This window comes from Rattus norvegicus, chromosome 3, assembly GCF_036323735.1.
Source record: "Rattus norvegicus strain BN/NHsdMcwi chromosome 3, GRCr8, whole genome shotgun sequence".
Taxonomy (NCBI): domain Eukaryota; kingdom Metazoa; phylum Chordata; class Mammalia; order Rodentia; family Muridae; genus Rattus; species Rattus norvegicus.
This window is the reverse complement of record NC_086021.1, coordinates 173,646,419-173,658,975: the sequence shown is the minus strand read 5'-3', so window position 1 is coordinate 173,658,975 and position 12,557 is coordinate 173,646,419. Positions and strand designations below refer to the sequence as shown.

The 12,557-nt window shown below is 50.2% G+C and overlaps 1 protein-coding gene across 2 annotated transcripts; it reads right to left on the bottom strand.

Moving 5' to 3' along the window:
- Positions 1-2,706: 2,706 nt before the first annotated feature.
- On the bottom strand, positions 2,707-11,872 carry Pigt (phosphatidylinositol glycan anchor biosynthesis, class T). 2 transcript variants are annotated; one of them, XM_006235532.5, is made up of 12 exons: positions 11,642-11,872; positions 11,355-11,532; positions 9,489-9,616; positions 9,078-9,178; positions 8,847-8,933; positions 8,225-8,312; positions 8,022-8,119; positions 7,763-7,928; positions 6,805-7,008; positions 3,977-4,142; positions 3,800-3,883; positions 2,707-3,326 (listed from the first exon to the last, which is right to left on the bottom strand). In XM_006235532.5, exons 1-12 carry the CDS (start codon positions 11,832-11,834, stop codon positions 3,074-3,076), a joined length of 1,746 nt encoding a protein of 581 aa, XP_006235594.2. In that variant the 5' UTR covers positions 11,835-11,872; the 3' UTR covers positions 2,707-3,073. The 2 variants fall into 2 exon arrangements, with proteins under 2 accessions (XP_006235594.2, NP_001100010.2); NM_001106540.2 differs by having other exon boundaries at positions 2,708-3,326; positions 6,805-7,005; positions 11,642-11,866.
- Positions 11,873-12,557: the final 685 nt, after the last annotated feature.

Below are 12,557 nucleotides of genomic sequence, written 5' to 3'. Positions count from 1 at the left end.
GCTGCGGTTGCACACACTGGCCAACACTCAGACTTGAACCAGAGGGAAGCTTTGCCAATTCCCAAGGGTCTAAAGTCTTGGCTCTTGTCAACAATACACATACACTCAGAATTTCCTTTCAGCATTTCCAGAGCGGACAACTGGCTGGCCTCACTTGCTTAGCAGGGAGCTTCTGCACGATCTTAGGGGTCTCACATTCTTCCAACCTTGCAAGTGCAAATTCCACCCAGGCACTGCGGTCGAGGAGTACCAGTTACTGACCATCCAGGCACTGCCACTGAGGAGTACCAGTTACTGACCATCCAGGCACTGCCACTGAGGAGGACCAGTTACTGACCATCCAGGCACTGCCACTGAGGAGTACTAGTTACTGTTCACGGTATGCTAGAAGGTGTCTGAGTAGAGTGGAAACAATCAGGAAAGGAAGAAGCTTGGGCTTAGGAAGCAACTACAAACAGGGTGTGCCCAGGAACAGTCCTGAAGGACGAGGACGTCAGAAAGGCTGGGAGATGGCTGAGTCAGATCGAGGGGCAGAGTTCTATCCCTAGAACACATGTAAGACAGGCATGGCGGCAAGCACATGTAATCCCAGTGCTCTGGAGGCAGAGACAGGCCCATCGCAGCCTAGCCAACCCAATCTTGACCAATTCCAAGCCAGTGAGAAACCCTGTCTAAAAAACAAGGTAGTGGGCAGGAGAGGGCTCGGCAGTTAGGAGCACAGGCTGCTCTTTGGTTTTCATTTCCAGAACCCACATGGTGAGCCATCTGTAACCTGTCGCAAGGTCTCCATGGGCACCATATGCATGTGATGCACAGACATACATGCAGATAAAACATACACATAATACAAAAAGCCCAGGTGGATAGTCCTTGAGGAATGACACTTGCCGTGACCTCTAGCTTCCATATGCGCCCACATACACAAAGCTGTCAGATTCTGAACTTGTCCTGAAGGTGCACACTGGATGTGGAAGAGAAGATTAAAGATGCCTCAACGGGCTGGACTGGTGGAAAGAGGTTGCATGTCACCGATAGGGGGACAGTGGGTGAGCACATCTGGGATGGGACAAGGGACTATGACAAGTTCAGCAAGGCGACTTTAGCCATCAAGTGGAGAAGACAAGTAGATGAGGCAGATGGGTAAATAAATGCTGGAAGAGGTGATCAGGACATGCAGGTGCAGCCAGCATGTGGAGGTCACTTCTAGCTGACACGCTGGAGAACTATCAGGCCGAATTCAAGCCCTTCTGACTTGGCCGTCATTCCACACCACTTAGCTGCCATGAGAGCCACTCACCTACATTTGTTTTCTTTTTGTCTATTTTGAGACAGGGTTCCACTATGTCGCTCTGACTGTCTTGAAACTATGGAGATGAGGCTGGCCTCAAACTCAAGAGATCTACCTGCTTCTGCCTCTCTAGTGCTCAGATGAAAGGCACTGGCCAACATGCCCAGCCTTTGACTCCTTTTGTTTTAAACCCTGGGTCTATGTAGCCCGAGTGAGCCTTAGCTCCCAGTCCTAGCTGCAGCCTGGAGCACTGAGAGCAAGCACAGTTGTATGCACTGCTCCTGGCTCAGCTACACTCATGCCCCCCACAGCCTGCTTATTTGCTACTTGGGGAGAAAGCACAAGAAGAAATATCTGGACCAAGCTGCTTTGGGGCTGAGTCTGGACTAGCCCAGCACCATTTCCTCGGTGCCTGGATGCCTGGGCTGCCGACAGACCCAAGTGGGCCGGCCAGTGGTTGAGCTGAACCAGATACCCCAGGTCTACTGCTATGCTCACACCTACATAGCTTCAGGGTATCCCTGCCCCCTCTATCCCAGATCCCAGACCAGAACTCACTCCTAGAATGCTTGCACTGCTAGGCACTGGTGGTATGTCCTGAGATGGGCCACATCCTGCTCAAAGTCCATGCAGGGAGCACTGGCGACAACAAGGGGCGGGCAGAGGGCCCTGATGCACCATGACATGTCACAGCCTCCCCAGAGGAAGAAGCAATGTCCCACACATGCAGCTTTGGAAGCAAGAGTGAGCCAGGTAGTTAAGGGGTGTGTGGTTGGTGAACAATGCATTTTGTCAAACTGACACGCCAGGAAGAAAACGTGGGCTATGAGCAAAGAGAACAGTTAACTCAAGTGTGCTGGAGAAGCTGGGGGTCGGGGGAGGCTTGTGCTTATGGACGTGCTCTACAGGGACCCAGCGTTCTCTAAGAGGAGGTGAGGGAGGGCAGGCTCCAGAGGTAGTATGTGACCGAGTGAGTGGTCTTTTTCTGCTTTGTTTTGTTTTTTGAGACAGGGTTTCTGTGTTACCCTGGCTATCCTGGAACATGCTCTGTAGACCAGGCTGTCCTGGAACTCACAGAAATCCACCTGCCTCTGTCCCCCAAGTGCTGGGATTAAAGGGATGCAGGAGCACTGCGAGCTAAGGAGTGGAGTGGTCCTTAATACCAAACATTTTCAAGCACTACAGAGACTCAGCCATTCTGACACGCTGCAGTTAGTCACTGTGCTCTGCCTTTGCTAGTAGGGTTTTCATGATCATATGTTATATTTACAGAAAATCTCCCAGCCAAAACCAGAGATGGGGAATCACTACGAGGGATGGGGGATAAAGCTGAGAAGGCATTTCTGGCCAGGGTGGACCCAGCACTCATCACAGGCTGGGGACTCTTCCCAGGCCTCACGGAGGACGCAACAACGACCTAGGAGGGTAGGCATTTTATTACACCAGTAAATTCAGCGCCCCTCCCACAGTACCACAAGCTCTACTGCACCCCATTACCTGGGCCAGCAGAATGTCCTGTAATGACGGAGGCATCTCTCTAGGCTGTCCAGTATACAGCAGCACCGGCCCCTTCTAGGTAGACATGTGGCTGCCACAGGTGAGGAGGGAAGACGGGATTTGGCTCAAGTCTACCACAATGGAAACCATACCTTAGCCCAGACCAGATCCAGGGGGAGTTAGCTTCAGAAGCTAACTCTGGGGAAAGAGGGCATGGCAGAAAAAGCCCTGCCACTGCTCCCCTGGGGCAGGTGAGTATGAAGCTGTAGTTGCTGAAGAAAGGGAATCTTAGAGAGGGGGAACACCACGAGCACGCCGGATGAGGTTAGCCAGCCGCTTGGCCAGGCCGCCGGATTTGGGCTCTTCAATGTGGAAGGTTCGGGTGAGGAGATTGTAGAAGGAGCCATAGCACACGGCCACCACAGTGCATGTAAGGCAGATCACATTGTAGGGCATGCTGAAGTCGGGGGTGGGCAGGTTCACTAGCAAGGGCTCTGTGTAGAGTCGGACAAAGTAGCTGGAGCCATCAGACACCGGGAACCTAGGGATGGAAGGACAGTGAGACAGGGCTGCTACCCCTCCCTCCCCATCTCCCTGCTCTCCTCCATAGCGTGTGCTGCAGACACCTAGTAAGGAAGTAATCACTGGAGAGCATGCACTCACCTGATCTGATCAAAGCAGAGCAGCTGCACGGAAGCAAAGGGCCCACCTTGACTACTGCCTCAGTCTCAGCCTTAACTGCTCTCCTCAAAAAAACAGGTAACCTACTGCAGGCCACCACCGCCACCACCAACAATTGGCCCCATGGGCTGTGAGCAGGGGACCAGCCAGGTGCTCTCTGAGTCCCTGATACTGGTAAGTGTTCGCTGATGTTTGGTAGGCAATGCTACTATCCTCACCCACAGTCTTTACCTTTTATACTTCTTTACAAATGTCACAGACCACCAGGACTTTCAAGAGGGCTGGCTAAATCTCACATGACTCTGGAATAGCAGAAGGGTGTGGCACACTCACAAGGTGTTGAAGAGAGGGCTCTCTTCCCAGTCCACTGGTTTGGCTGCCACCATGCTGGGCACAAGGGCACTGAGGACAGATGGGCTGCAGAGTAGACAGATGGCCATGTTCTTCACTAGCTCCTCCCACCAAAGGGTAAGAGGTAGAAGCGGGGCAGTTAACTGGGGTAGATCCCACCTGACATAGAAGCCATGGTTGGGGTCTGGCGTGTATTCTGTCCACTTGAGCAGGGCTCGTTCAAACTGGATGGAGACCTTGGTGACGGAGTTGGCCGGCAGCTGAATGAGCATCTCCAGGAGGTGGGGCTGCTGCCGGTCCTGGGCAGGCTGGTAGTGGATATAACCTGGATGGAGGCAAGAGCCACCCAGACTCTGTATCTAAACTCAGACCACCTATGTCCCCCCAGGACACAGTCACAAGAGGCTGCCATGGAACTGCAGCCTGTCAATCTTCACATTGCTAAACTGTGGCATCTTGGCTAGTGAGATGGCTCATGAGTAGAGACACCTGTCACCCAGCCTGACAACTCTGCTTGTTTCAATCCTTGGAACCCACATGGTAAAGAGAATCAAACCCCCTGCACAAGTGCCTCACAACTGAACTCCTCCCAAAAGCAAGCAAACAATCAAATGATGAAATAATGAAATTGAATCGGGGGCAGCAGACGTCACTGTCTGATATAATACAGGAGAAGGTCTAGTCATTTGGGAATCCTTGCCAAAAATATAGGACATAAACCTAATCAGGTTTCTAATCTAACACTGGCTCACAGGAAATGCAGGGTGAGGTGCACACATTAAACAGCGCCACAAGGACAAGGACAGAATGTGAAACACTCCTCATGCATATTAGGTAATAGATGACCCAGTTTTAGCAAATAACACTTTTTTAAAAGTATGTATGAGAGAGCCATAAGAAAACCTGTTACTTTGTAAGTGAATTAAAAGATAAATTAGGCCAGGCGGTGGTGGGGCACACCTTTAATCCCAGCACTTCAAGGCCAGCCTGGTCCACATAGTACATTCTAAGACAAACAGGGCTACAGAGGGAGACCCTGCCTCAAAACCCAAGACAAATAAATACATGGATAGGTGGGTAGAATCAACACCAAAAGCTGTGACCCTTTGCAGATGAGTATTAGTTCTTTTTTAATTATTTTTTGTTTTACGTTTATGTATCTGTGTCTGCCGAGAGGGTGTGTGCACAAGAGTGCAGTACCCAAAGCAGACAGACGAGGGGTTAGATCTCCTGGGGTTGGAGCTATGAGCTGCCTGAAGTGATGCTAGGAAGCAAACTTAGGTCTGCTCGAAGAGTGGCAAGTGCTCATAACCTGCTAGGCCATCTCTGCAGTGCCCCCACCAGCAGAACCATTGTTTTTTTAAAGGAGGGGAAAGGGAGCCCAGTGGTAGAACAGTGGGCTCACATGTACAAGGCCCTGGGATCACCCCCAGCAATTCCTGGGGGCAGAGAGGGAAGCACAGGAAATGCAGCATGGAGTAACAGCAGAACTGAGTGCGCAGAGGAACAACACAGGACCTGAAACTCCCTAAAAACTAAAGCCCACGTCCTTCATGATGGACTACAATGGGGTTTTCCTCCCCGTCTTGCTTTTACTCATGGTATTCCATCTCAGCAACAGGAATCTGACTAGGACCGAAGTTGGTACCAGGAATGGGGTGCCGCTCTGACACACATGACCATGTTATAAAGAGGACTGTAGTAGGACTTTGGAACCTTGAGGTAGAAAAGCCATTAGTGTTGACAGCTTACTGAGCTGCTCTGTAGGAGCTTGGAGGATGAGGATGTTCAGAGCAATGCAGATGGTGGAGATGGCTTGGGAAGTTTCAATGGGAAACAAAGACTCTACCAGGCCATCTGTGTGAAGAATCTGTGGTGTCTGGCCAACTGGAGTTCAAGAATTGGCTGTGATTAACAAAAGACCAGAAGCACTAAGGTAAAAACCTTTGCTTTGCTGGACAATAAATGGTGGTGAGTTGGAGCTGAAGAATTAGCAGTGATTAAGAAGAGACCAGCACCATGAGATGAAATCTTCTGGGAAGTGTTTTCTGAGAGTCAGCACACAGAGGCTGTGTTCCAGAGGTAGCCAAGGTTGTACCTAGCTAGTGTTGGGCAACAAAATTTAGTAATAGAGTCACTTAGCTGGTGCTGGCTTTAAAGGTATGAAGGTGTCGTGAGAGCACGTGAGGCTTGGCACTATGTGGCAGGGTTGGGATCTCTGAAGAAAGCTCAGGAAAGTCTATTGGTGAAATGCAGCCTGGTTGCAGCAGAAGACCCAGTATTTTGGAGATGCCAATCCCCTGGGATGACCAGCAAGAACAGCAGCAGCAGCAATGGAGTGGAGCCAAGGGAGCCTAGCAAACAAGCTGTGTGTGCTGCAGCGGGCAAAGTCAAAGAGGTGACCCAAGCTACTCAAGGAGCCCGCACACCCAGGAGTGAGTCCCAGACACTGGAGACTGAGCTGTGTGTATTGCTGGATTTGGTTCTACTTTGTGAGATTGTGACTGTGCCCGGGTTCTTCCCCTTTGAAGTGAGGAAGTATTTGTTTTGATTTTATAGGAGCTGAGAGACTTTGACTTGTTTGGTTTCTTTGTGTAGCCCTGGCTATCCTGGAACTCACTCATAGACGAAGCTAACCTCAAACTCTAAAGGCATGGACCACCACAGGCTGGCTGAGACTTTGAGCTTTAAGACTTTGGGTATTTTAAAGACATGGAATTTTCTTTTCTTTCTTTTTAATTTACTTTTTTGTTTTGTTTTTTGAGACAGGGTTTCTCTGTGTAGTGCTGGCCTCAGAAGGCTCTAAGAATCAGCAGGAGTATGCGTTTTAAATGCATCTGTTACTTCTGAACCAGACACAGAGAAGCTTTCTGTTGCATTTTTGGAACCTGTTCCTTATCCTCTCTTTGTGAATCTGGAGGACCTAAAGTTGGGTGAACTGGGGTGTGCGTATGGGTGTGTGTAGGGGGATGGGGTTGGCTCCTCACTTGGTTTATTATCCTTGCCCTTGGAGGTGATGGTGAGGGTGTGCACATACAGCCGCAGGTACCAGGGCACAGCATCCAGTAGCAGCACAGGGAAGGCCCGGTAAGGATGAGAGTTGTACAACAGGGTGCTCAGCTCGCCCTTCTGTAGCCCATAACCACTCACGTACCGCTGTGCATGCAGGAAGGGCACGGGCAGGGCTTCTGCTAAGAGAAAAAACAATCAACACTGTCTTGCTCCTAAAGAGTCCCTTCCCATCCCAGCTCCCTGGGCCATGCTCAGAGTCCTAGGTAGGGGAGTGGATGCAGAAAAGCACTGGGAAGCCTGGGCTCTGGAATCATCCATCTTCCCTTGCTCACAAAGAGAAGAAAGTGCCCAAACCAGTGCTCATGTGTCCAGCACTGTATCCCCTTCCTGCCATACCATACTCTAAGCTGTTTCCTCCTTCCCCCTAGTGACAGCATAACAAACTGAGGGTTCTCTTTTCCAGCATAGGCGTGGTGAATAAGGCAGCACTATTTACTACTCTAAGTCTGCAGCATGGCATCGACTATTTACTACTCCTAGTCTGCAGCCATCAACTATTTACTACTCCAAGTCTGCAGCCATCGACTATTTACTACTCCAAGTCTGCAGCCATCGACTAATTACTACTCTAAGTCTGCAGCCATCAACTACTACTCTAAGTCTGCAGCATGGCATCGACTATTTGGCCAACTGAGTGTACAATGAACTCTGTATTCACATTAATCATTACCTCCTGCCCACCAGGGACCACTAGGTGCCTGTTTTGTTAGACATAAATGCTCAGTGGAACTAGGAACTTGCCTAGTCTCTAAGCCTGGAAAATGCGTGTTTAGAACCAGGAACATATTAATGCAGAGAGTTGGGTCTGAGCCCCTGCGAACCTGAAGAAAAATCACACCTGAGTCTGCTGCACACCCCACGTCCACAACTCACCATTATCTGGGGGTCTCTTCCATTTGAGCTGGATGTTGAGGTTTCGGGAGTTATTGATCATGGCTGTGTCAAACAAGTCATAGACGGCATAGGTCTTCCTGGTGCCCAAAATGACATCCTGGTATGTGGAAGTTGGGGGAGGGCTCACCTCCAGTGTTTCGTTGTCCTAGCAACACAAGAGCAGCACTCAGAAGCTGTCAGAGGGGCAGGCTAATGTTGGGGAAGAAGGGTGTGTGTGTGTGGCTAGACACCTTGGTACCTGGCTGTAGCCTGTGATGTCCACATAAACTAGGCTCTGAGATGCCAATGGACAGGCCTCTGTGAGAGTCCGGGAGAACATGCGGAAGAGGGACCAGTCTGAGAAGAAAAAACTGGGCTGAACGAGGGCTAGGATAAGTGGGTCCAAGCAGTCAGAGCAGGATTGCAACAGGTAGATAGAGATGAGGTGTCAAGACAGCTTACCTTTCTTCCCCTGTCCGGTGATGAAGGCATCAAAGACAACTGAAAGGGTCTGCCTCAGCTCCCAGGAGATACTGGTGCAGTGAGCATTCTGTCACGGGGCAGAGGGTAGCAGTCAGGGACCATGCTCTCATCTAACATGCAGCTCCAAGGACTGGCTTGGACGGACTCCCCCCGACCTGCTTCTTCCTATCTTCTCTTCTGCTGCCTTGCTACCATCCCCTGTGGAGCAGACCTGACCCCGAGCCAGACCCCATGTCTGCTGACTTTACGTGTATCAGTTTGATGAACCATTAAAACCACCCTCAAAGTAGAATCTATTACTCTCCTGTGACAGTTGAAAGAAGGAAGTTCGAGGAAATGAAACGACTTCCTCAAGGTCATGCCAGCTGGCGAGCGACTGGGCCAGCAGCTGCGTCCACAGGCTGCTGTTCCTGACTGTGCTCCGCGAGAAGGATTTATTGAATGTTCCCCGGGAAACCACTCAATTACCCTGGTGCACAGCCAATACCCCACGTCATGAGTATCACTGCAGCCGCTCGCTCCTCAGCTGGACTCAGACAGACTTACCTGCCCTGCCTCTCAGAGCCACTGATAACACCGACCCTCATTCCCCACGACTTACTCTGCAGATTGGCCGGATATGCACTGCCTGGGAGTGGTAACTGGTGTGGAACAATCGATCTGCTTTCAGTAGCACGGACAGCCCTGCCTGGAAGGGACGGGAAGAGACACAGGGCTGGTCAGTGTCCCACTTCACATGGGGCACAGATTCTCTTAGATGGACTCTGGCTTCCAGGCTGTGAGGGCATCTGCCAGCTGCCTTCTCGTGCTGGCCCCACCCACCCACACTCACCTTGGAGCTACAGGGCAGGAGCTTCTTCCACGGCGTGAGATTCTCGGTGCAGACGACCTCCCGGGGCAGCACAGCATAGCGCAGGAAGTAGTGGTCAGTGTCTGAGGGAGACAGACGTCTATCAAGGGAATCTCTGAGTCTTGTCCCTTAGAAGTCACACACTAAAGATGTGGGTGACCTCACCCACTCACTGCTGTGGCACTCAGTACTACTGCCCAGAGGTCCCACCTCCAGGAGATACTCCAGGGAGTAAGCAATGCAGAGACAGGAACCTTAGGAGGGAGGCTACAGGGGACCTGTATACCCACCACGGTTAGGATCTAGCCCAGCTGTGGAAGAGGAGCCCGAGGGGAAGGACACAAATGCTAGGGTGGAGGGTATAAGGAGGAAAGGCCCCAGGGGCTATCTCACCATTGGCCAGCCCCAGAGGTTTGAAGGAGGCTGTGGGAGTGACGGTATTGGTGGAGTCGATGAAGTTGAGGGACGCGCAGAAGATCCCTGAGAGGACATTACTGAGCTCCTTCCAAGACTTATCCACACTAGACAGAGACACAAACCTACTTACTGTCTTCGGTTATACCCTTGTAACTCCACATCTTGTGTGGTGGTCTCCTTCATATAGCCACAGCCAACTGTCAAGTCTATGGTAGAATGAAGCTGCAGCTCAACCGTAAGATAAACCAGATGATGGGAGTTAGAACATCACCGCTCCTGCTTAGGGATGCCCTTGCCTCGTCTTACCTCCTTAGCCCCTTCTCAGGGCATCTCAGTGGCCCTAGAGGTCTTTGTTCAAGTGATGCATCTTACCTGGGAACACTCTGCTCATGGTTCTGCTGCCTTCAAAGTACTGCTCCAGCCTTGTCCCCCTCCGCCAAAGGGCTTTTTCTGTTCTCCTCAAGCACAGTCCATAGTGTTGTGTTTTCTGAGTGTTCAAGGCCCCACTTAAGCCCCCTTTAGGAGATGGCTAGGTGGCAGTAGCACATTGCTTTAAGCACCACGCTATATCTGGTGTGTGCAATACCAACCCATATAGCAGTCCATAAACTTTAAAATTAATTGTTGGAATTTAAATGTCATTTCTCATGCAAAAGTCTGATCTCTCTTGGAAGTGACAGTCTGATCTCTCTTGGAAGTGACAGTCTGAACACATTAGGTCTCCACTGTCATATGGTTACAATCCATAGGAACGAGTGGTGACTATCTCAGACTGTCACGGACTCTTAGATCTGCCACAAACCTTAACCCTCCCTATCAGGGCTCTAAACCTGTTAATATTTTGCATTACTGATCCTTGCAGGGTAGTTAGGAGGCAAATGAGACACCCTTAAATTCTCATTCCAGGGTTTCATCAATGCCTTAATCCCTCTGTCATTGGTATTTTGTAGCCTATACTGAAATAAGTTTGCAATCTCTGCATGGAAAAATTCTACTCTAGGAAGGTCACAGCAGCTACTGGAGATTTTCTGTAGTTCACAAGCAACAGCTAGAAACTTGATTCTGCTTTGAAATGAAACTCCAGTTTCCTTTCACAAAGACCATCCTGTAGCCCAATGCTATCCCACAATGTTTTGTTAGGCATGGGTTTTTTGGTTTTTTTTTAACAAATGAATGTCTTTAAAACAAAACAAGACAAAACAAAATGGAAAACCCCACCTAGTCTGCTGATTATCACGGCCTTACATCCATCCCAAGCATGGCACCAACCACCTGCTATTTGCCTCATTAGAAAAATGCACGTAGTACCTCAGACGTGGAAGTATTCAGGAGAGGATATTCACTCAGCAAAGTAAAGAATGTCACTCAGTGGTAATGTAACTTCTTCGTGTTGTATGTGCATGCATACTTATGCAAATAGCTATGGAAGTCAGAGATCAACAACATATGTCTCTTTCATTCCCTCTGCACTTTGTTTTTTTTTTTTGGGGGGGGGGGTGGTTCTGTCACTGAACTTGGAGGTCACTGAATCAGGTAGACTGGCTTGTCCAGCAAACCCGTTTTCCTGTCTCCACCAATTACAGGATTACAAACCTGTATCACCAACCTGACTTTTAAAGTGGGGTCTGGAAATTAAACTCAGGTCCTCAAGCTTGAGTAGCAAGCATTTTACTGACTGAGACATCTCTCCAGCCATGTAACATTACTTCCCAAATCGGTTTTAACTCAGTGGGATCACCACCTATTGGAGTAGCTGATCTCAAGGCCAACGGCAAGATGGCAACACCTTCCCCTGCCACACTCCCTCTACAGCCTTTAACAGGCCACAAGGTAGGAACTCACTCTGTGACAGTGTCTTGGAACCAGACCCAGAGCTCTGCACCTGATGGAGCCTGCAGGAAGGGTGGCCCCCAGTATCGGGTCCTCCAAAAGCCTTGCGTGAATGACAGGTGTAGCTCCCGCAGAGAGTACTTGGAGATCAACTGTCCCAGGGCTTTAGGGAAGAGCCTGTAATGGGACACTGAAGAAACCAGGGCAGGTGAGTAGCGACCCAAGCCCCGCCCCCTGAGATAGCTTCTTTAGGAACTAAGCAAGGTGATGCAGAAATTTTCCTCAGGTCCTGAACTCACCTCCTTCCCGCTGCAGATCGGAATCCCAACGCGTGCGGAACTGGAATGTGGCGGCCACGTCGCCGGAAGGCAGCGGAGTGATAACGAGTTCCTCTCGCAGGCTGTCGCGTGGGCCCTCCACGCGGCCACAGCAGCCCTGCCCCACTAGCACCAGCAACAGCAACGATAAACCCAGCGGCATGGCAGCCGCCATACCTGCGGCTGCTTCCGCCTCCCAGCAGCGCCTGCGCCCACTAAAGGTGGCCATCCAATAGGAAGCGCGGGTGAGAAAGAACTTCCGGTGCCGTCCCGGAAACCACTCCGAGGTTACCGGAGGGACACGGACGTTGGTCCTCGAATGCTAGAGATTGCCGACCCAGCGTGAAGGAGTGTGGGCGAGTGGCGGAGGGAAGAGCTGGCTTGAGGGCCCACGCACCTCGAGGCGCTTTCACCAGCTAGGAAGTGCTCGATGTGCAGCATGGCCATCCCAGTACCAAGTGCTGGTGGTATTACAGGCGTGAGCTAGAACCGGCTAGTGCCTCTATTTACTTGGCTCTAAACCTAGCTGGCAACTCTGAAGGCAGAGCTGTCCTACTCCACCTCCCTGTGGTCTTAATAAAAGATTAACTTAATAAAATAAATAATTTAGTGTGCATAGCAAAATTTAAAGAATGATCAGCTATTAAACATGTAAATTCTACCATGGATATGTTGCTATGGGTACACACCAACGAGCCCACCCATCTATCTTAGCTTTGAAGTCGTCACGGAGTAAATTTCACACATGGGTATCCTGCATTCTCAGAATTTAGTTTTGTTCAAAATTCACAAAATTAGCTGGGTTTTGATTAATATAACATTGTAACTCCAAATCTTACAGAGATATAGAACGTTCATAAGAACTGTGACTGGGGATGTAACTAACTCAGTGGCAGAG